Source organism: Helianthus annuus, chromosome 13 (assembly GCF_002127325.2).
Source record: "Helianthus annuus cultivar XRQ/B chromosome 13, HanXRQr2.0-SUNRISE, whole genome shotgun sequence".
Taxonomy (NCBI): domain Eukaryota; kingdom Viridiplantae; phylum Streptophyta; class Magnoliopsida; order Asterales; family Asteraceae; genus Helianthus; species Helianthus annuus.
Genome location: NC_035445.2, coordinates 134,171,784 through 134,193,423, shown reverse-complemented (window position 1 = coordinate 134,193,423; position 21,640 = coordinate 134,171,784). Strand labels below are relative to the sequence as shown.

The following is a 21,640-nucleotide window of genomic DNA, read 5'->3' as shown; positions in this document are numbered from 1 at the left end:
CGCGCTACTATTAGTCAGGTTGTGTTCTCTCTTTTGTATAGTTTGTGCATATTTGTAGTTTTGTTTTGTTTATGGTTGGGCGGTTGGGTGGTGTATGATTGTTTTCTTGAGTTTGGGATGGTGCTTGTTGGTGGTGTCATGTGTGTTAAAAGAAAAAAGAAAAAAAGAAAAAAAATTATAAAATGAAAAATCCAAAAAGAAATTTGTGGTTTGAGTGAAGAAGCTTTTTGTTGATGTTGAATGATTTTAGTAATCAAAGCCTCCTACAGCCATACATTGGGGTCAATGTATCCCAAGTATGGGGATGGGGGGAATTTTTGAAGATTTTGAAAAATTTTGAGCCAAGTGAAACGATGTGAAAATTTGAACACCCTAGATTATCCCCAAATGGTGCACCGGCAACCCTTGACACCCTTTCATTCTTGGTGAGAGTTGAAGCCACATTTGTATATAAATAATGCTTATCTTTGTTGAGAGTGGCTACGGGTGGGGGTATATTAGAACTTGTGCTTGAATGCGGTTTGAGTCCTTAGTTAGACATGAATGTGAAAAGGATAAGGGCATCTAGGTAGCCTCGTCTTTAGTGTGTGCGAGTGTGGGATTTGGGGGGTTGGACCTCATAAGTATATATATGAGCATGGTTGCGAGAGGGGCGGGGGTTTAGACATTTAGTTGCCCAATTTTGTGCCTAAAAGCCTATCATTTGTTACCCCTAGCTACTTACCTAAAAATTTCCCCAATTTGACCCGGTCTTTTAGTGTTAGTAGTAGTAGTTGTAGTGATATGATGTAGATTTGTTGATGCTTTATTGCATGGTTGTTCGCGTGAAAAAAAAAAGAGAAAAATCAGAAAAGCATATATATATATATATAAAAAGAAATGAAAAATGAAAAGAAAGGATGTTTAGTTGTTTTGTATTTAGTAGTTTAGTTGGTAGTTGTTATTTTGCTTATTGGTGTAATAAAAGACCGGGCCAAATTTTCGCTACTTCATATATATCCCATTTCCTATCCATAAACCTAGCCACGTTACAACCTTGAAAGTCCCTTTGATTTGCATTCATGTTTGGCACTTGTTAGGAGAAAGATCGATTTAGGTACAAGCTTATAATTGTGCAACCGCCCGTTAGCTTTTGTGTATCTAGCTTATATTGCTAGTGCTTACTTGTAACTGAGAGGAGAGACATAGTGAGGGGTGCATTGGTTGGGTGTTAAAAAAGGGTTAGTAAAAAGATTGCTTGTTTTGCTTAGTTTACATTGATCACTTGTGTAGAAACTGATTTGATGAGTTGCTTGGGACAAGCAACGGTTAAGTGTGGGGATGTGACGGGTGGTCCATTGGACAACCCTTAATAATACTAAAAGACGAATTAATCCTTCACTTAATCGCGTAATTATCTTGAATTAGATGACTACGGTTGCTTATGTTTCAGGTGTAGTTCAGGAGCTTAAATTGGACTAAACGCAGCTTTGGACGGTTTGGAGTTGAACGGGTTGAGGTTGAAGCAAAAGATGAAACAAAGAAGATCATTCAGCCTTCCACCGTAATTTACGGTCCTACCGTAAGTTACGGTGGACCTGAAATTTGCCTTGTTTCCACCGTAAAGCAGTTTCAAAGCGTCGTAACATGTTTGTGTCCACCGTAACTTACGGTGGAGCCGTAAATTATGGTGAAGTCTGCGAACAATTGTGTAACTGCCATCATTAAGTCAGTTTATGGGTGTCTTTTCACCTATTCTCATGATTGGACGTTTGAAGAACACTTTGGGGCGATTTTGGCTATCTTGGCTTGGTTCTAGACAATTTCTAACATTCGGTTTGTGTTTTCGATTTGTATGAACATTGAATTGCTTGTCATGACGATTCACCAAGCTATGTGTGGCTAGAACTTTTGGTGATCATCTTAGGTGCAGGTTTCTCTTGAACTTTTGTGTGTTTAATTCTGAATTTCTAGAATGATAAATCGTGTTTGCTTGTTTATCATGGTGTATGCATAATTGCTTGTAGCGTGTTAATTGATAGTGCAATTTCTAGTCTCAATCGTACGTTCTTGGTGCCGTTGGCAATCGAGATATCACGAGAAGGGTTAGGGTTGGTTATTGATTAATTGGTCATCGGGAAACAACCTCGCGTTTATACAATCCAAGTACTTTGTTCCCTTTTATCACTTCAATTATCTATACACGAGTTATGTCTATGTAACTCTTTCTAGTTGGAATTACAAACAATTGTTTTAAGAAACTGAATCCTAAGATGGTCATTGTTTTCCTAATCTGTTAAACAACCAATTTCGATTTGCACTTAGTTATTAATTTAGTTTTCTAAAACAACAATCGAAATCATTGATCTTTAATTTTCTGCAAATTAGGTTAATTGTAGTTTAATTGGAAAGCTATATAATCGACATATTTTCCACACACTCCCTGAGTTCGATACCCTCTTACTACTATCTATAGTTGTTTTTGGGATTAAATTTGCGTGTACTACGACATCACGTCAGAGTCACAGCAAGACACCTTCTGTCCAACCCAAGTCTAAGAAGGATAAATCTAAGAAAGATGATGATAGACACTCCTCGAGCCATAGCAGTGTTCCGCGAAAGAAGATAGTGTTTTATGATACCCCACGTACCAAGTCTTGTACGTATAAATATTTTGTATCATGTAAACCCCGGGATTTTACTGGGGAGAAGGGGGCAGTGGATTGTATGACTTGGTTGGACGAGATGGAAACGGTGGTAGACATTGTGGAGGTCACTAGTTCAGGCTACTGGGAAGATCCCATTGTATAACATGTCTTGGGATCAATTCGTTGCTCTCATCAAGGAAAACTACTGTCCGCAACACGAGATTGAGAGGATAGAGTCTGAGTTTCTATCCTTGGTTATGAAGAACCTGGATTGCCAGGCTTATCTTACCAGTTTTAACACCCTGTCAAGGTTAGTTCCTTACCTTGTGACACCTGAACCGAAGAGGATAGCTCGTTTTATCGGGGGTCTGGCTCCGGAGATAAAAGCAAGTGTCAAGGCATCTCGGCCTACTACTTTCAGATCAGTAGCCGACATATCTCTGTCCCTCACGCTGGACGCAGTCAGACAGAGATCACTGAGAATGGCGGATGCTGAGAAAAGAAAGCGAGAAGATGATGGTTCGCGTCGATCAGAAAAGAAGCGCAAGGGAAACAACGACCAGAAGAAAGGGTCGGGTTTTAAGAAGGGTGATTAGCAGACGGGTGATAAACCCAAGTGTAAAGTTTGCAAGAAGCACCACTTTGGGAGGTGCAGGCATGAGTCGAAATCCCAATTTCAGCCAAAAGCATGTGGGATTTGCAAGTCCCCAGATCCCAAGGCATTAGATTGTATGAAAATCAAGGATTCCACATGCTATAACTGTAATGAAAAGGGGCATCTGAGGACTAATTGCCCTAAGCTTGCGAAGAAGACTAAGGAGGGAAAGAAGACCAATGCAAGAGTCTTCCGCATGGATGCGAAGGAAGCTGTACAAGATGACAATGTCATAACAGGTACCTTTCTATAAATGATATCTACGCAAGAGTATTATTTGATTCAGGAGCAGATAAATCGTTCGTAGATAGTAAATTTTGTGAATTATTAAAAATGTCTGTTAAGACTTTAAGTGTGAAATATGAAGTGGAGTTAGCTGATGGAACCAAAGCAACCGCTTCGACTGTATTAGATGGATGCGTCATATCCATTAGGAACCACTCGTTTCCTCTGTCCCTCCTTCCGTTCAAATTAGCCGGTTTCGATGTAGTGTTGGGTATGGATTGGTTATCGCATAACCAAGCCCAGATTGTATGCAATAGGAAGCAGGTGATAATCAAGACTCCATCTGGTGAGCCACGCACCATTCAGGGAGACACACATCATGGATTGCTTGAGCAAGTGTCTATGCTCAAAGCATCCAAATGTTTGAAGACGGGTTGTGTCATTTATATGGCACAGGTGACCATTGATGAGCAGAAGCCCAAGATTGAGGACATTCCCGTTATAACGGAATGCCCTGAAGTTTTCCCAGAAGAGCTACCTGGTTTGCCACCAGACAGGCAAGTGGAATTCAGGATCGACATCATTCCCGGAGCTGCACCTATTGCCAGAGCGCCTTATAGACTAGCACCAACGGAGATGAAGGAATTGAGAGCGTAGCTAGATGATTTGCTAGCCAAAGGTTTTATCAGGCCTAGTTCGTCTCCATGGGGAGCACCAATCTTGTTCGTCAAGAAGAAAGATGGTTCGATGCGTTTATGTATCGATTACCGAGAGCTGAACAAGGTTACCATCAAGAATAGGTACCCTTTGCCCAGGATAGACGATCTGTTCGATCAACTGCAGGGAGCGAGCTACTTTTCCAAGATTGATCTAAGGTCAGGTTATCACCAGTTAAAGGTCAAGGAAGAAGATGTACACAAAACTGCGTTTAGGACTCGTTATGGTCATTACGAGTTCCTAGTGATGCCTTTTGGGCTCGCTAACGCACCTGCCGCATTCATGGATCTCATGAATCGCGTATGCAAGCCGTATTTGGACAAATTTGTCATCGTCTTCATCGATGACATTCTTATTTATTCCAAGAATCAAGCTGATTATGAGAAGCATCTCCGTTGCATTCTGAAACTGCTTCACCAAGAAAAGCTCTATGCTAAATTTTCTAAGTGTGAGTTCTGGCTTCGAGAGGTCCAATTCCTTGGACATGTGGTCAGTGAGCGTGGTATCCAAGTAGATCCCGCTAAGATAGAAGCTATCATGAACTGGCAAGAGCCGAAGACGCCTACGGAGATTCGCAATTTCCTAGGACTAGCAGGATACTACAGACGCTTTATCGAGAATTTTTCAAGAATTACAGCACCCCTGACTTTGCTGACTCACAAGAATAGCAAGTTCAATTGAGGGCCTAAGCAGCAGGAGTCATTCGATATCTTGAAGCAGAAGCTAAGCAACGCTCCAGTACTGACGTTTCCTGAAGGAATTGATGAGTTTGTGGTATATTGTGATGCATCACACACCGGGATGGGTTGTGTGTTAATGCAAAAAGGCAAAGTCATTGCCTATGCTTCACGACAGTTAAAAGTGCATGAGAAGAATTACACCACTCATGATTTGGAATTGGGTGCCGTTGTATTTGCACTAAAGCTGTGCATGCACTATTTATATGGAACTAAGTGTGTGATCTATTCTGATCACAAGAGCCTTCAGCACTTGTTCAACCAGAAGGATTTGAACGTGAAGCAGCGACGCTGGATGGAGACTCTGAACGATTATGATTGTGAGATAAGATACCATCCAGGCAAGGCCAATGTAGTCGCAGATGCCTTGAGCAGAAAGGAAAGAGTGAAGCCGATAAGGATCAATGCCAAGAGCATTGAGGTCAAGAACAGTCTGAATGAAAGGTTGTTAGCTGCACAGAAGGAAGCTGTGTCAGAAGCTAACTATCCTAACGAAAAGCAAGGAGTAACTGAAGAACAGTTATTCTATGGCAAAGACGGAATCCTGAGGTTAAATGGAAGAATATGGGTTCCTGTTTATGGAGGACTTCGAGACGTCATCCTTCAGGAAGCCCACAGTTCCAGATATTCCATTCATCCTGGAGTGGATAAGATGTACCAGGATGTGAAGGCAAATTATTGGTGGATAGGCTTGAAAAAGTCTATAGCTACCCATGTGGCTAAATGTCTGACGTGTGCCCAAGTCAAGGCTGAGCATCAAAAACCGTCAGGTTTGCTACAACAGCCTGAAATTCCCACTTGGAAATGGGAAATGGTAACGATGGATTTCATCACCAAGTTGCCTAAGACGCAGAAAGGAAATAACACTATTTGGGTGATAGTTGATCGACTGACTAAGTCAGCACATTTCCTACCTGTTAAAGAGACTTTCAGTTCCGACATGCTAGCCCAACTGTACGTGGATAAGATTGTATCCTTGCATGGCATACCAGTATCTATTATCTCTGATAGGGATACAAGATACACGTCTCATTTTTGGAAGAGTTTCCAACAGTCTCTGGGTACGCAACTGAATTTTAGTACAGCTTACCATCCTCAGACAGATGGGCAAAGTGAGCGTATTATTCAAACGTTGGAAGATATCCTGCGTGCATGTGTGATCGATTTAGGTGGTAGCTGGGATAGGCACCTACCTCTAGTCGAGTTCTTCTACAATAATAGCTACCATAGCATCATTCGGGCTGCGCCTTTTGAGGCATTGTATGGTAGGAAGTGCAGAACGCCCATCTGTTGGGCAGAAGTTGGAGACACTCAATTATCAGGTCCTGATTTAGTCTTCGAGACTACGGACAAGATTGTCCAGATTCGCGACCGCCTAAAAGTTGCCCGTGATAGGCAGAAGAGCTATGCGGATGAAAGACGAAAACCCCTCAAGTTCGACGTTGGTGATAAGGTCTTGCTCAAAGTATCACCTTGGAAGGGGGTGATGCGATTTAGTAAGAAAGGTAAGTTAAGCCCTAGGTATATAGGACCATTCGAGATCATTGAATGTGTAGGATCAGTGGCTTATAAGTTAAACTTACCAGAAGAGCTTAGCGGTATCCATAATGTATTCCACGTCTGCAATCTGAAGAAATGTCTAGCTGATGATCACTAGTCATACCCCACACAGATGTGCATATAGACGAAAGCTTAAAGTTTGTGGAAAACCCTGTGTCGATAAGGACTGACAGGTAAAGAAGCTTCGAAGGAAGCATGTGCCTATTGTCAAGGTGAAATGGGACGCCCGAAGAGGTCCCGAGTATACATGGGAGTTAGAATCCGCAATGAAAGAGAAGTATCCTTAATTATTCCCATAAATCTCGAGGACGAGATTTCTTTCAAGGGGGTGAGGATGTAACACCTTGAAAATTTATGTCCAATAATGTATGAACACGTGTCATAAGCTCTGAACGTGTGCAAGTATACTTTAGAGGGACTAATGTTGACAAACGGGGAAACTATGTGAATATAAGGGTCCAAAGTGTCAACGATGGATAATTATATTTAAAAATAGCCCTACAAGATGTTTATACCTTCAAACGAATAAATCATGGATCATACGAAGCTAAATATGAAAGAAAGTGAGGAGTTACAAACTGCAAGGGCTAATTATGTCAACATGTGCAAAGTATATCTCTGAGTGACCTTTTGGCAGACCCGAAGCTTTGTAACGATAAATTATACTCACTAGAATATGCGGTAAAAATTTCATAAAGTTTCGTTATCGTATGAGAAAGTTATGATCAAATTCGTGTGCGAGGGGTTAAAAGCGTCAACATAGAATTCTATGACCTTATGAGTGGTTACAAGGTTAGTCAAGGACTTAACCAACTTAGTAAAAGTCCCAAGGCCCTTAAAAATCAAGTTAGAGGGCTGAAATAGCAATTTAAAAGCTTAAAACCACGTTACAAAGGACCAGGGACTGAAAATGCAAAGTTTAAAACTTGTTGACTGGTTCAGACAGGTCAGCCGACCCGCGTAAGCCCCCCTTACAGGCTCACGCGGGCCGCGTCAGGGTGCTAGCGACAGAAATGTGTGGACAACTGCCAGTTCAGGTCTGTAACCGACTTTAATGGCTTGTTTTCTTATACCAGAGCCTCTCCAATGGTTTTGCATGCATAGGGGGGCACTTGTCTTGATCTGGAAACCCTTGTAGACCTCCTTGGCATGATCTTGTTGATCACTTTCAAAAGTTAACTTCTGGAGCTCTCTGGACTTCAAGCCATCTTCCTAGTGATCTCTAATCTCAATTAGGACTCTTGTAAGTGTCCTTAACCCTTCCTAATTCGTTTAGCCTAGTTAATTAGCTAAAAGTCAAACCGTCATAATTAAGGTTTGACTTCGTGATTAATTAAAATGTGCTCTGTCAAATCACGAATTAAAAATACCTTTAAGTAGGTAATTATGTGGGTAATAAACCCTTAAAAGGGTATTTCCAGATTTCCACTCTAAACATGTTAATTGTCGAGTCAAAGCTTACTTTAAAAAGTCAACAGAATGCTTATTTGCGAATTAATGCATAATTAGTAATGTAGGGTGCATGCAACCTATTTGATCATTAATATAACTTGGTAAATAATGAAAGAACATGTTCCAACATGTTCAACTCGACAATTTTCTGTTTAGACCCGGTTTGGAATCGAAAGTCGCATAGTTTGACTTTCGCTTTGACTTTCAGTTCTGACCCGTTCTAGTCAAGTTTAGGATTTCCTTAGAGCTTCTTTTGAGCCTATATTCATGTTAGTATAACTCCCTGAGGTTATGCAACTTGGTTTATTAGAAATCCTATTCGCATGCATGTTTCCGTTAAATGCCTATATGTTGACCATTATGCCCGAATGACCCTAAAACATGATTTTTGAAAATGTGAAAGGGTAGACACTTTAGCTACTAAATTATAAGCTTGTACCTAAAATTTGAGGTCAGTTGGAGGTGTAGATTAGGAGTTATGCTCATTAGCGTAATTAGAAGCTTCTTAAGTAATTAAATGGCGTAAATTGCGTATAGCCTATCTAAACCCAAATTTTTGTATAAAACTTTATACCTACTGTATTAAAATAATATTTTGAGATTTTTAAAGATTTTTATTCAATTTTAGGCTGAGCATAACTTAGTGTTCTAAGCTTAAATCGGCTAATGCCGGTTTTGCCCTTTTAAGCGATAAAATGAGTTTTAAGAGCCCGATTGACCCCAAACCTTTTTCTACTGATCTAATATGTTAAATAAATTATTTTGAGCCTTCTGGAATTTTAAAAATATCAGCTTTTTATATAAAACCCGGAAATAGCTCCAAATCGCCTTTTTAAGCATTTTTAGCACCAAGTATGCACTAGAACCTTGTTAATCATAAGGGGTTGAAACTTACTGATGTAACCAGTAAATTTTCATATTTTAAACAGTAGGAAAATAAAATTAACTCAGATTCCCAGTTTTACCTTTTAGGCCTAAGTGAAATTACCAAAACGCCCCTACGGTGTCTAGAATGGTTAAGATTGATAAATTTCACATAGGATTAATACCCTACTGTTGTAACTTGGTAAAATGAGTAGGTTTACTGATTTATTCAGACCTATAAACTCAGAATGTCATTTAAACCCTTTTACACCCTCTTAAATGACCAAAATGCCCTTATGATGCATAGTTTGGGTTTAAAACCATTTGGGGCATAATGGAAGGTATCATTCTGATATCACAACATATTTTTGGCATATTAACCTCAGAAACTTGTATTTGACTCTTGTGGTTGCTCGTTACGCACTTTACGCGTTCGGATTGGCTTAGGTAACTAGTTTACCCATTTTAGCCGAAACGGGTCAAACCATATCATTTCAGTCTCAAAATCCAGAATGTGATTAAGTTACCCGTATTAAACAAGTATGCAAGCTTGTTGGGTTAAAACCACATTCTAAAACGGTCTTCGCCTTATCGTGCGTTTAAACCATAATCTTCATTTAGGAATAACCGGTCTAGGCTTAGGCCAAAGTAAAAGACCCGTTAGATTCTAATAGGATATTTAAAACCTTTATTTTCAGATATAGGAGCCCAGTAAAAGCTACTTGTACTTGCTGTATTTGAATTGCTCAGGTAAATACGTTTAACTTATTTTCCCTATACGGGCTTGGGATACGGTATATAAAATACCGCTTGGTCGGGTAATTGACCTTAACCGGTCGGTGGTTAAGAGTAGTCAAATAACCCGTTTAAAAATGCTGTTTTGTTTGTATAACGCCTTTGGGGGCTTAATGACCATGTCCCGGATATCCTTGGCATTATTCAAAGAATGGCCACGACCTTAGCATACGGGTGTAGGCGTACACCCGTAGTGCATTAAATAAATAAAGTATAACAGTCGGTACGAGAGGAAATCTCGCGACGGAACTATACTATGTGGTGTGTCTATTAAACTTTAATCCGGCGAACGCTGACAAACATGTAATTCTTTTACAAGATTATAGGCAAATAATTGTCCCAAGTTATAAAATGTTTTGTGCCTCGGACATTTAAATCAATTTTTAAAACCTTTTTAAAATGAGTCAGTTAAATTGTATTTACCAGTGCAAACTGAAATATTTTCCAAAAAGGCTAAGTGCAGGTACTACGCGTAATAGGCTGGTCACTCCTTAGCATCCGTAGAAGTCTCGCAAGCTTAGGATGCATGAAGTCTGTTGAAATAAAGTTTCCTTTTTTTTTTGAATCCGCCTGCGGATCTATTTCGACAATTTGTGATGCTTAGATATTACAATATTATTAAGTTGAAATAAATCTATCTTTTGCTTCCGCTGTGTATTATAATTTGTGTTGTTTGACTATGATGATATCAACTACGTCACGATAACCCCACCGGGCCCACCGGTGACACGTGAAAATTAGGGGTGTGACAGGTTGGTATCAGAGCCAACACTGAGTGAATTAAACACTAGCCTTTTGTGTTTAGTCTCAGTGCACGAGTTGCACATTCTTCGAGTTCCAAGTCTAGACAAAGAACATAGGACAAACTCTGTTTTGTTTTGTTTATTTTGGGTTTATTTTATTTATGTATATGTTGTTGTATTATTAATGTTTGCAGGTCAGAATGCCGCCGAGATTTCTTCGAGGACGAGGCAAAGGCCCAGTCACGGGTCACGATCATGAAGCCGGACCTTCGCACCGGCGTACCCCTTCTATTACCATGAGCATTAGTCCACAAGAGCCGTGGCGAGTGTATGTTGAACCAGGGAGGCGATCAGTCTCCTTAAGCTCTTCACCGTCTTATTTGCATTCCTTCGGGCCGCAATCTGAAAATGAGCCCGACAACCAACCGCCACCCTTCATACCGCTGTAAAGGTCGAACTCTCACCACTCGTATGGCGACCCCACCCCAACCTTTCAGAGCCGGTTCAACCCGGCTAATATCTTTCCAGAACTCGTGGGTCATAAGCCACTAGGACCTGAGAATCATTTCTCAGGTGACCACGCTGATGACATGGACGAAGACACGGACCCCGTGGAGCCAGCGTCCAGAACACCCAACCACCTGATAGAGATTTCCGTCGGGTCATCGTTTCACGGATCACCTTACCGTGGTCCAGATAGCTTCCAGGCGAGGTTTAACCAGTATGACTGGTATTTCACCCCGTCCGAGCACTCGTCTCCCTATCAGCAGCAGCAGGAGCAGCAGCAACCGCAACAGGATCCTTCCGAGGATCCTCGATTCAGGGCAGTCACACCGCCACCACCACCACCCGTAGAGCAACAACCGCCTCCGGAGCCACCGAGGCGGAGAAATTATAATTTGTGTTGTTTGACTATGATGATATTAACTACGTCATGATAATCCTCCACCGGGCCCACCGGTGACACGTGAAAATTAGGGGTGTGACAGAGGCAAATCATTTAGTTTGTAACGGATCAGGTTGGAAATATGTGTCAAAACAGGAAAGCAATTGAATTAACCCACTACAACTTTCAGCCTTTATATTTAGTACATTATGTATAGTTAAGTAGGAGGCTAGGAAGTTGAATAAGGCTACATGAACAGTAGTTTTTATTTTTTTGTTTATTGCGTTCTGTTTCTTTCACATGTTATTGTCTTCACTTATGCTAAGGTCAGTCTCACAATGCCTTCATTCTTCTGGTTATTTGATGATGTTAATGGTGTGTTTATTTGGTTGAAGGTTTACGTAGTGTATATGAGTAGCACTGAAAGTCAAGACCCTAATGAGATTGTGTTGCATAACCATAAAATTTCCTTACCAATTATCGTTATGTAACACAGGTAATATCATGTTAACATAAAAACATACCCGCCGCGAAGCGCGGGTGTTATCTACTAGTTATTAACATTACAAAACATGGGCCCACTTTTTATTTAATGATAAACTACTCCACCCCCACACAACCTCTCCTTCTTCAGTTCTTCTTCACCACACCCACACCACCGCCACACTTCTGCTTCTACCTTCTCCACCTTCTAAACATCACAATCACACTTTTTCTTTGGTTTATGTGGATTTAATTGATTAAATGAATCTGAAAATAGTAACAAACGGGGGTTGGAGATCGTTACCATGTATGATTCTTAATATGTTCAGGTCAAGAGGCGAAGAAAGATCAGAGGCAGTGAAACAATGATTTTTTTATTTTTGAAGACGAAGAGAGATCAAATCTTTACCCGTTCCCCTTTCTTCTTCGTCTTCTGTATCATCGATGACTAGAAACCACCACTGGTTCGTGAAAGTCGTCAAATGAGCCCACTATTTAAAAATTAATCCAGTGCATAAATTATAATGGTGACTTTGTGATTGTATTTGTGTTTTAAGACTAATTTCTATTTTTCGGTTTTGTTTGTTTAACGTGAATCTAAATTAGTTAAATGTTAGGAACCTAAAAGTATAAAAAAAACAAAAAATATGGAAAAATTGTTATTCGAATATCCGTTTGGATTATTCGGATTAATTTCCTATATTCCTACCACATAACATAAGTCATTTGAATTTTATCACACAGACAGGGGGTTGATGTTATGTATCAGATAACTCAATCTGTCTTGGCATGATTTTAGTTAACCTGAGCTAACAAGAAGTGTACTTATGTTATTGCAAGTTGAGGTAAATGATCTCAATTCCGGCTCATCCGAAGAATAATATTATGCATTTTGTTTCATCACAGCGAGATGATAATAATGTTAAACAAAAGGAAAAAAATATTGATTGAGAAAGGTTTGTGGGATTAGCAATATTGGTTGTCATCACATCATCTCCTATATTTAGAATATCTCATTCCTTATTCTCCAAGAATGACAGCCATGGACATTAAGTTATTTCCTTTTCTATGTCCATTGAAAAATATATATAGTTGTTATTTGCTTCTTTGTAATGACAACTTCAATACAATACAAAATTCTCATTCAAATCTCTCTAGTCAACATGGTATCAGAGCAGGCGTGCTCATTATATACCGTTTGATTTTCACCAGCCTCCTCAAATCAATAAACCTAATCCGAGCTGCGATGTCCGGAGACAACAACTCGGGTTCCGATTTGTCATTACAACTCGCGAATCTGTTAAAGAACAGCTTTAATCAACAGCCTCAAAACCCAAAACTATCCGATAATCTCCAAATCAACCTCAAACTCAATAATCAAAACTACGCGCTATGGACCCGGATGATCCGAGTCGCCATAGGCGGAAGATCCAAATCCTTGTTATCACACCTGACCTCGAATCCTCCAGATCAAACAAGTGAAGATTATGAGAAGTGGGAACAAGAAGATTTAATTGTTTTTTCGTGGCTCATTCAAAATATCAAACCCGTTCTCGCAGGCACCCTAACCGAGTACCCCACCGCTAAAACGTTGTGGGATGCCTTGGTGGTTACTTACAGTAGCGGAAAAGATAAATTGCAAGCCTTTAATCTCCATGTCAGAGCCAATGAGATTAAACAAAATGATGCTTCCCTGGAAAGTTTCTGGATTTCCTTACAAGGGATATGGGGAGAAATTGAAAGGATCGATCCTAACCCCATGAAGTGCCCGGATGACATCAAGGCTTACGTAAAGATAAGGTCTGAACACAAACTTTTTCAATTCCTAAGTGCCCTCGACCCAAAATATGATCCTATAAAGCGCGAAATACTCCGGTGGGAGCCTTTACCATCTGTAGAGACGGCCTATGCTGCTGTTCGGAAAGAAACCACCCACAGACTATTCTAGGAGCGGCTCATAGTGATACACAAGGCATCGGAGCTGGGTTGTCAGCCACCGAATCTGACGGGTTAGGCCTCGCAACCAAAGGATATTGCAGGACAGAAAAGAAGAATGGAGCACCAATGAAAAAAGATAAATCGCTCCTCAAGTGCACCCATTGTGATATGAGGGTACATACCAAAGAGCAATGCTTTAAAATCGTGGGATTTCCTGACTGGTGGAGTGACAATCACAAAACCAAGAACCCTAATCAAGAGGGTAAGGTTGCCATTGCCATAGGCAACAATAGTGCTACTAGCAACGACAGCGCCGAGAAGAGTGGTGGTGATGAAGCTTTCGCAGAAAAATTTTTGGGCCTGACACTAAGCCCTAAGAGATGAAGTGCCTTAAAAGGAAAAAAAATCTTTAAAAAAACAAAACCTTTTTTTACCAAAACCAAATTTAAAAAAAAAAAAAAGTCCAAATGCCAAAACCCAAATGGCCAAGTTGTTTTTTCAGCTTGAGGGGAACCAAAAACCAAAAAAAAAAAAAAAAAAAAAAAAAAAAAAAAAAAAAAAAAAAAAAACCAAACCCAAAACTCAAAACCCAAATTCTCAAATCAAAACAAAACTTTTTTTCAAAACAAAATCCAAAACCAAAACCAATTCAAGTTGAATCATGGATATCCCACAATTCAACTTGAGGGGGAGTGTTAAACAAAAGGAAAAAAAATATTGATTGAGAAAGATTTGTGGGATTAGCAATATTGGTTGTCATCACATCATCTCCTATATTTAGAATATCTCATTCCTTATTCTCCAAGAATGACAGCCATCGACATTAAGTTATTTCCTTTTCTATGTCCATTGAAAAATATATATAGTTGTTATGTGCTTCTTTGTAATGACAACTTCAATACAATACAAAATTCTCATTCAAATCTCTCTAGTCAACAAATAAGAGGTTAACTCTAAGAAAAGAAAGGTTATGATAAATTCTCTAAAATCAGTCTCAACCTTCGCATCATATTCCGTTACTCATATTCAATTTGTTCAAAACAAAACAATAGTCTCGTGGTCTCATCACGTCAATTTATATACCAAAGCCAAAAGTCCCAAAACCGTCTAAATTTATGATTGGAGGATGAAGATGAAGAATGCAGCAACGAGTCCACTACTACCTTGACCCGTCACGGCTTGTAGACGATGGAGAATGCCCAGGTGCGCTAGGCGAGTAACCAGCATTTGGACTGAAATAAACCCATATACAAATTAGTTAACACGCTAAAAAATATTGCCAAATGTCACTTGGGGCTGTGTTACTTATCTATTTCAAATACCATTTAAATAAGAAAAAAAATTAACTTCTGATGTAGGACTACTAGAATAAGCTAGAGATGGATTGTACCTGGCTGATGATGGATTGGAATTTGGCGAGGTTGGACTGTAGCTAGGTGAAGTAGCGCTATAACTCGGCGTGGAAGGACTAGAACCATAGTCTGTAGAACTGTAAGCAGGTGCGGTCATCCTGTAGGACGAGGATGTATGGTTGTAGGTCGCTGAGGTAGGACTGTAGCTAGGTGAAGTAGGGCTATGAGTCGGCATAGTTGGACTATAACCAGAGGGTGTAGGACTGTAAGCAGGTGAGGTCGGCTTGTATGATGGTGAGGTAGGACTATAGCTAGGTGATGTTGGGCTATAACTTGGCATAGTAGTACTATAACTAGGGGACGTAAGAGTGTAAGCTGGTGAGGTCGGTTTGTACGATGGGGACGTAGGGCTGTATGGCAGGGAGGTGGGGCTGTAGGACGGGGAGGTAGGGCTATAGGCTGGGGAAGTAGGACTGTAGCTAGGTTTAGTAGGCCTATAACCAAGGGGTGTAGGACTGTAAGCAGGTGAGGTTGGCATGTAGGATGGTGAGGTGGGGGTGTAGGATAGGGAGGTAAGCCCGTAGGCTGGTGAGGTAGGACTGTAGCTAGGTGAAGTAGGGCTATAACTTGGCGTAGTAGGAACATAACCAGGGTGCGTAGGACTGTAAGGCAGTGGGGTCAGTTTGTATGATGGTGAGGTGGGGGCCGTGGGGATGTAGGATGGGGAGGTAGGGCTGTATGACAGAGATGTAGGGCTGTAAGTAGGAGATGTGGGGCTGTAAGTAGGAGATGTAAGCAAATAGCTGGGTGAGGATACCCTTGTCTGACCCGGAAGCTCATTGTCAAAATATGTAGGGACTTGAGACTGCAGTAATTGTGCAAATTCAGAGGCCAGCTGATGAGTTAAATCGTCCTGTTTCAAAAACGCGAGGATAAAGTGTGAGATAAAAAGAATGCACAGTTTCAATAACATAATATGATCTCGGCTTAAGAAGAAGCTATCCAGTTCCTGCGAATCCATATAGGGTCACATAATTTCAGCAGCAATAGACTAAAAAATATCTAACGTAAGCCTGATATGTCAAATACAGATTGATGATTTCAATAAGATATAACAACTAATTGTGAAGATAAGATTGCTATATCTAATTACATGGCTTTGATCCATCACGTTTGTGCTTTAATATTTCAGAATGTGGCATGCAAAACTCATTCTATGTAATAAACCGGTTCACATCCTCAATTCATTTAAACACAACGATGATTAAAGATATTTATTAATGTCTCTCTTGAATGGGCGAAGCTTTTAAGGGGCGGCCGACCCCCCGAACTTTTCGCTCAAGTATGTAGTTTTCGTATAGAAATTTTGGGTATATACGTTTTCGACCCCCCGATTTTATAGAAATTTTTAGGTCTGGTGATTTCAGCCCCCGGTCAGAAATCTTAAGGTTCACCAGCTAGAACCTTATGTAGATCAACGAGCAACTAACTTTTCTCTACTCTATAAACTAAACAATGGTTCCCTTTAAACAAAGAAAACTCACAGGAAAGGAAACAGGTACAAGCAAAATATCAACATAGTGAAATAAGAAGTTAAGTTTGTTCATACTTGTCATGATGCACATCATGCTATTAATGGTTCATAAATCTTTGTTGCGTACCTCGTCCGCATGGATCTTTGAGCAACTGAAGCATAATGAGCAATTGAAGCTTAAGCATCGCATTATAAGCCTGAAGAAGACTGTCAAACATAAACAACATGAACAAACACACATTATAAATTAACATACATGAACAAACACAATTGAATTGAATATAAATAAACTTTTGTATTAAAAAAAACAGAAAACTTATATACGTATATATTGAACTTTTGTGTATAAGTGAACTATTGTATTAAAAAACAGAAAACTTATATATACATATATATTGAAATTTTGTGCATTAAATTTAAACCAACATGTACACAAACATAAACAGGGCGAATGGAACATGTGTACGTTTGTTCGTTAAATTCAACAAACAAAAACCTTTGGTAGTTCCTTTGTTTATTAAACGCTAACAGACATCAAAAAAAAAAAAAAAAAAACAACCCCTCATCATTACCTCTAAATTTCTAGCAAAATCCGGATTAACAGAAGGAGTATTGACAGTTAATGTGGACGAACAGAGAAACCAAACCAACTTATTGAATTTCTACATTAAGGAATTAATAATTTCGAATTAAGAATTTGATTTTAACTATTGATTTTTATTTATCACCTGGCACTGGAATTGTTTCGAGTCAAAGACTGTTTTTCACCCTCCAAAAAAGTTTCAACTAAATTATTATTTCAACGAATGATGAATGGGGTGGGAGAGGTGAATTTATAGGCGGATATGCATATTATTAGGTTAAATAGGATTGCTTTTCTTAAGTCGGTATTACTTCTACACAACTTTTTATTAATAGAATATATTTATATAATATTAAATTTAGTTATATTATTTTTGTAGGGATTCAAATTACGTATTTAATCTTTAGTTCTTTAGTTATTAATATTGTATTTACTTTACGCATGGTTTCCTTTTAAATAAAGCATACTTATCCCTCGTTCATAGGTTTTTAACAATGGGAATGACCGGTGAGCAAATGACAAGAACCCACCCAACCCGATTAAGAACCGACCCGACCCGATACCCGAAAACCTTATCTATACTATATAATAAAAGAAACCATTATGGGGACACTTGTCATCATATTAGGCCATGTCTTATAGATAATTTTTATTTTAGTTTAATCTCTTTTAATTAATTATAAATAATGCTCCTACTAAATATTATTTGGTCTAATTATTACTTTTATATTTATCTATAGTTAATTAATATGATCGGTTCGTGATTTCTATTTTTTCAAATCATGTTTCTGAAATTTCAAACTTCTATATTATTGTTTCAAAGCTTCTTTGTTTATATATTAAAATATATTAATATTAATACACGTGTATTACACAATAATATTTAGTAGGAGAGAATACACTAAATAATAAATATTAATATCAAGAGTAATTATGATTTTGGCCTCTGTGGTTATATTTACCCTTTTAGCCAAAAAATGAATCTTTTATCATATGAGCCCTCAACGACTTTTTTCTATCCTTTTTGGCCCCTAACACTAATCTCATCCATTCACTTTTAGGGGCCAAAATGGTTAGAAAAAAATACGTTGAGGTCCAAAGGGGTTAGAAAAAAAGACGTTAAGTGCTCAGATGTTAAAGGATTCCTTTTTGGCTAAAAGAGTAAAAGTGATATAAGCACAGTGGCCAAAATCGTAATTTACTCTAATATCAAATTAGATAACTAAGTTTGAATTTGAAGTACATAGATAAATATAAAAGTAACAATTAGACCAAATAATATTTAGTAGAAGGATTATTTATAATTAACTAGAAGAGATTAAACTAAAATAAAAATTATTCATAAGACATCGCGTATCAAATAGATTTTACGAAACTCAAAATAAAATTAACTAATATTATTTATCATTTCTACGTTTACAAGTTTTAAATAAAGGGTTAAATTTATTGAGATTTCGTTACATTTACAAGTTTTAAATAAAGGGTTAAATTTACTAACACTTCGTTAACAAATTTTACTACAATAGAATAATCTATTTATATCAATCTAAATATATATCTATACTATATTATATAATAAAACATTAATGTGTGACGCCTATCATTCATTGTACGCATTTATTTTATGATTTTCTCGCCACACTTTCAAACTTTTCTTATATTAATTAAATAAATGAATAATGAGCTATATAAAATTCATTTATTCGACCCGTGTAATACACGGGGTTATAACCTAGTAAACTGATACATCAAACCAAGTAATAAAACAAGTATAAAACTTTGCAACGTGTATGTATGCATATGTTTATGTATCTACTGGAATCTTTAATGATATGCAACGTGGATCCATCATGTTTTCACTGGAATCTTTAATGATATGCATTTAAAGTTTAAACATATGTTTATATTATAGTATTATAATTGTTCATGGGTTAGATCAACCTTAAAAGGATGTATGACACATTGTAGCCAGTGAAGGGCACAGATTTGGGGTGTTACAAAGCATGTTGGCTATTAAGGGTGTTCCCTTTAAGTTGTCTGTTTGGAGTTTGCTGCTTAAACATAACAGTTGATAACTTGTCTGTTTCGTTTTTGTTTGTATCATGTTTCAAATATTGTCAAAGGCGGATGATAATACGATAATGGAAGCGGTTGATCCGGAACTTTCCGTTACATGCATGGATCTATCTCATGTTCGAAAGACGTTTCAACTCGCGAATGACGAGAACAGGCTGCGAACATAAATTTTCGTATTCGCCTCGGATTCGCACTGCATCGACCTGCGAACACGCTGCAAACTGCCCTGTTTTCGACTTTTCATGTGCTTTTGTGCAAACTGGTATGGAGTTATCGACTTATCGACTATTCATGCGATTTTTTGTGAACGGGTCAGCTTTAGAAAAAAATAAGAATTAGTAAAATTTATGATTTAGTGTTATAATCACGATAGACGATAGTTGACCCATTTGCTCGGGATGCAAACTGGTATGATCTTACAGATTGGTCAACAGTAACGAGTATCGAGTTATCGATTCTTCATGTATTTTTTGTGCAAACTGGTATGGAGTTATCAAATTAACGACTGACCATGTGATTTTTTGTGAACAGATCAGCTTTAGAAAAAAATAAGACGACTAAACTTACTCATACCTGGTAACCGCAATAACTTCTGATCTTCTTGTTTGACGTATGAAACAGATGCAGTTTGCCTTCACTCCTTCGTAGTTCTCTTCTAGTTATAGAATGATGTACGTAATAGGGATCTTTATTGAATATGGACCAATATTGCATGGATTTCGTGGCCCACAAGGAATAAGAAATCTAATTAAGGATGGGTTTTGAGAAATCTTTTATTTTTAATATCAGATTCATTATTAAATCACAATTTTAATTCGGTTCCTGTTTTTATATCGGTTCTTCATGGGTTTTGGAATCGACCCGACCCGAACCCGAAACATTATGAATCCTAAGAACCGATTTTAGAACCTACCAGATATGGTTCGGGTCGGTCTGAGTCTTTTTTCGGTTCGGTTCTCGGGTAATTTCGGTCCGCATCCAATTATGCTCAGCCCTAGGAATGAGCCTACTATTTAAAAATTAATCCAGCGCATAAATTATAATGGTGACTTTGTGATTGTATTTTTGTTTGGGAAAATTACGAATCTAGCCAGGAATATTGGTTGACCACCAAAATAGCCAGCTCATGCCTCTTTGGAGCAGGGCATCCACCATTTAATGCGTCCGCCAGTAGTAGATTGACACGTGGCAAAACTAAGTGGATAGGTCAGCCGCCGACGCATCCAGTCCAAAAAGTAGGCTGATGCGTCCGGCTTAGCTGCGTCAAAATGCAAATGGCTGGCTCGGCTCAGTCTCGTTGATTGGCTCGTTGAAGCAGCTTTTAGACGCGAAATGGGGTATTGGGAGCTGTTCGACGCATTGTGGCGCATGGGGGGCATCGGTTTCCGTGATTTTCTTTTTTTTATTTTATAACAAATTCATTTACATTTTTTTCTATTTACATTCCTCCCTACTATATATATATATTGAAAAAAATCAGATATATTTCAATATTTTCTCTCCAAACCAACTGATTTTTAAAAGTCTTTATAAAATGCTTATGTTAATGTATCCGCCATTTGATACTCTCCAAATAAAAATCAAGATGTTTAACAGTTTTGAAGATGACGTTTTCCTGAGCTTTAGAAGTGCTAGTGTTTATGGGTGACGGGACCTTCCACTAGTGCCGGAAGTGATCGTCGTTGCCATTTATTGTAGTGGGTTTAACGAAGAAATGCGAAGAACTCACCTACAACGGGAACGTTGGATCACTTCGTGTTATCGGATTTCCTCGTCCACGTCCTCCACCGCTCCTCCTAAGGCCCCAAATTGTTTAAAAACAAAGAGGAATTGGAGACCGAGCTTTGTGGAGGAGTTGGATCACTTCGTGTTATTGCTTAAAAAAAAGTTGTACTTTGTTTTTTTTTTATTTAATTCTGTAATTTATTTTCTTGATTTTTTTGGTTAGTTTTTTTTACTAGGTTTATTTTGTTTAGTAAATAAAAAGTTGTACTTTGTTTTTTTTTATTTAACATTATTATCCATATGTCCATCTATATATTTAAAAATTTCTAACTAGTATATCACTTTAGAAGAGATGGGTGGTGGTGAATTTGAAGAATTTGAAGACTCGGGGTATTGCAACCCACCACCATGCTACCCTTCATTGCCACTAACCTACCGTGACCCGCCAGTAGCCTTCCCTTCACCGCCAACCGGCTGCCGGGCACCGCCAGCAGCCTGCCCTGCACCGCCACAACCCCACTGTACACCGCCAGCAAACCACTATACACCGCCACCAGGCTGCCATGCAATGCCACCAGGCAACCGTGCACTGCCACCACCCCGTTTAAATCCTAATTTATTCAACCCGCCGCCTGGGAAAACTGATGATGAGTGGGACGGTATCACCGATGAAGAAGCAAGCTTTGCT

General features: G+C 38.8%; 1 protein-coding gene across 1 annotated transcript; it reads right to left on the bottom strand.

Annotated features, from left to right (window-relative positions):
• Nucleotides 1–14,841: 14,841 nt before the first annotated feature.
• On the bottom strand, nt 14,842–16,055 carry LOC110901774 (DNA-directed RNA polymerase II subunit RPB1-like). Its single transcript, XM_022148556.1, has 2 exons — nt 15,073–16,055; nt 14,842–14,914 (listed from the first exon to the last, which is right to left on the bottom strand). Exons 1-2 carry the CDS (start codon nt 16,053–16,055, stop codon nt 14,842–14,844), a joined length of 1,056 nt encoding a protein of 351 aa, XP_022004248.1.
• Between the last annotated feature and the right edge of the window lie 5,585 nt (nt 16,056–21,640).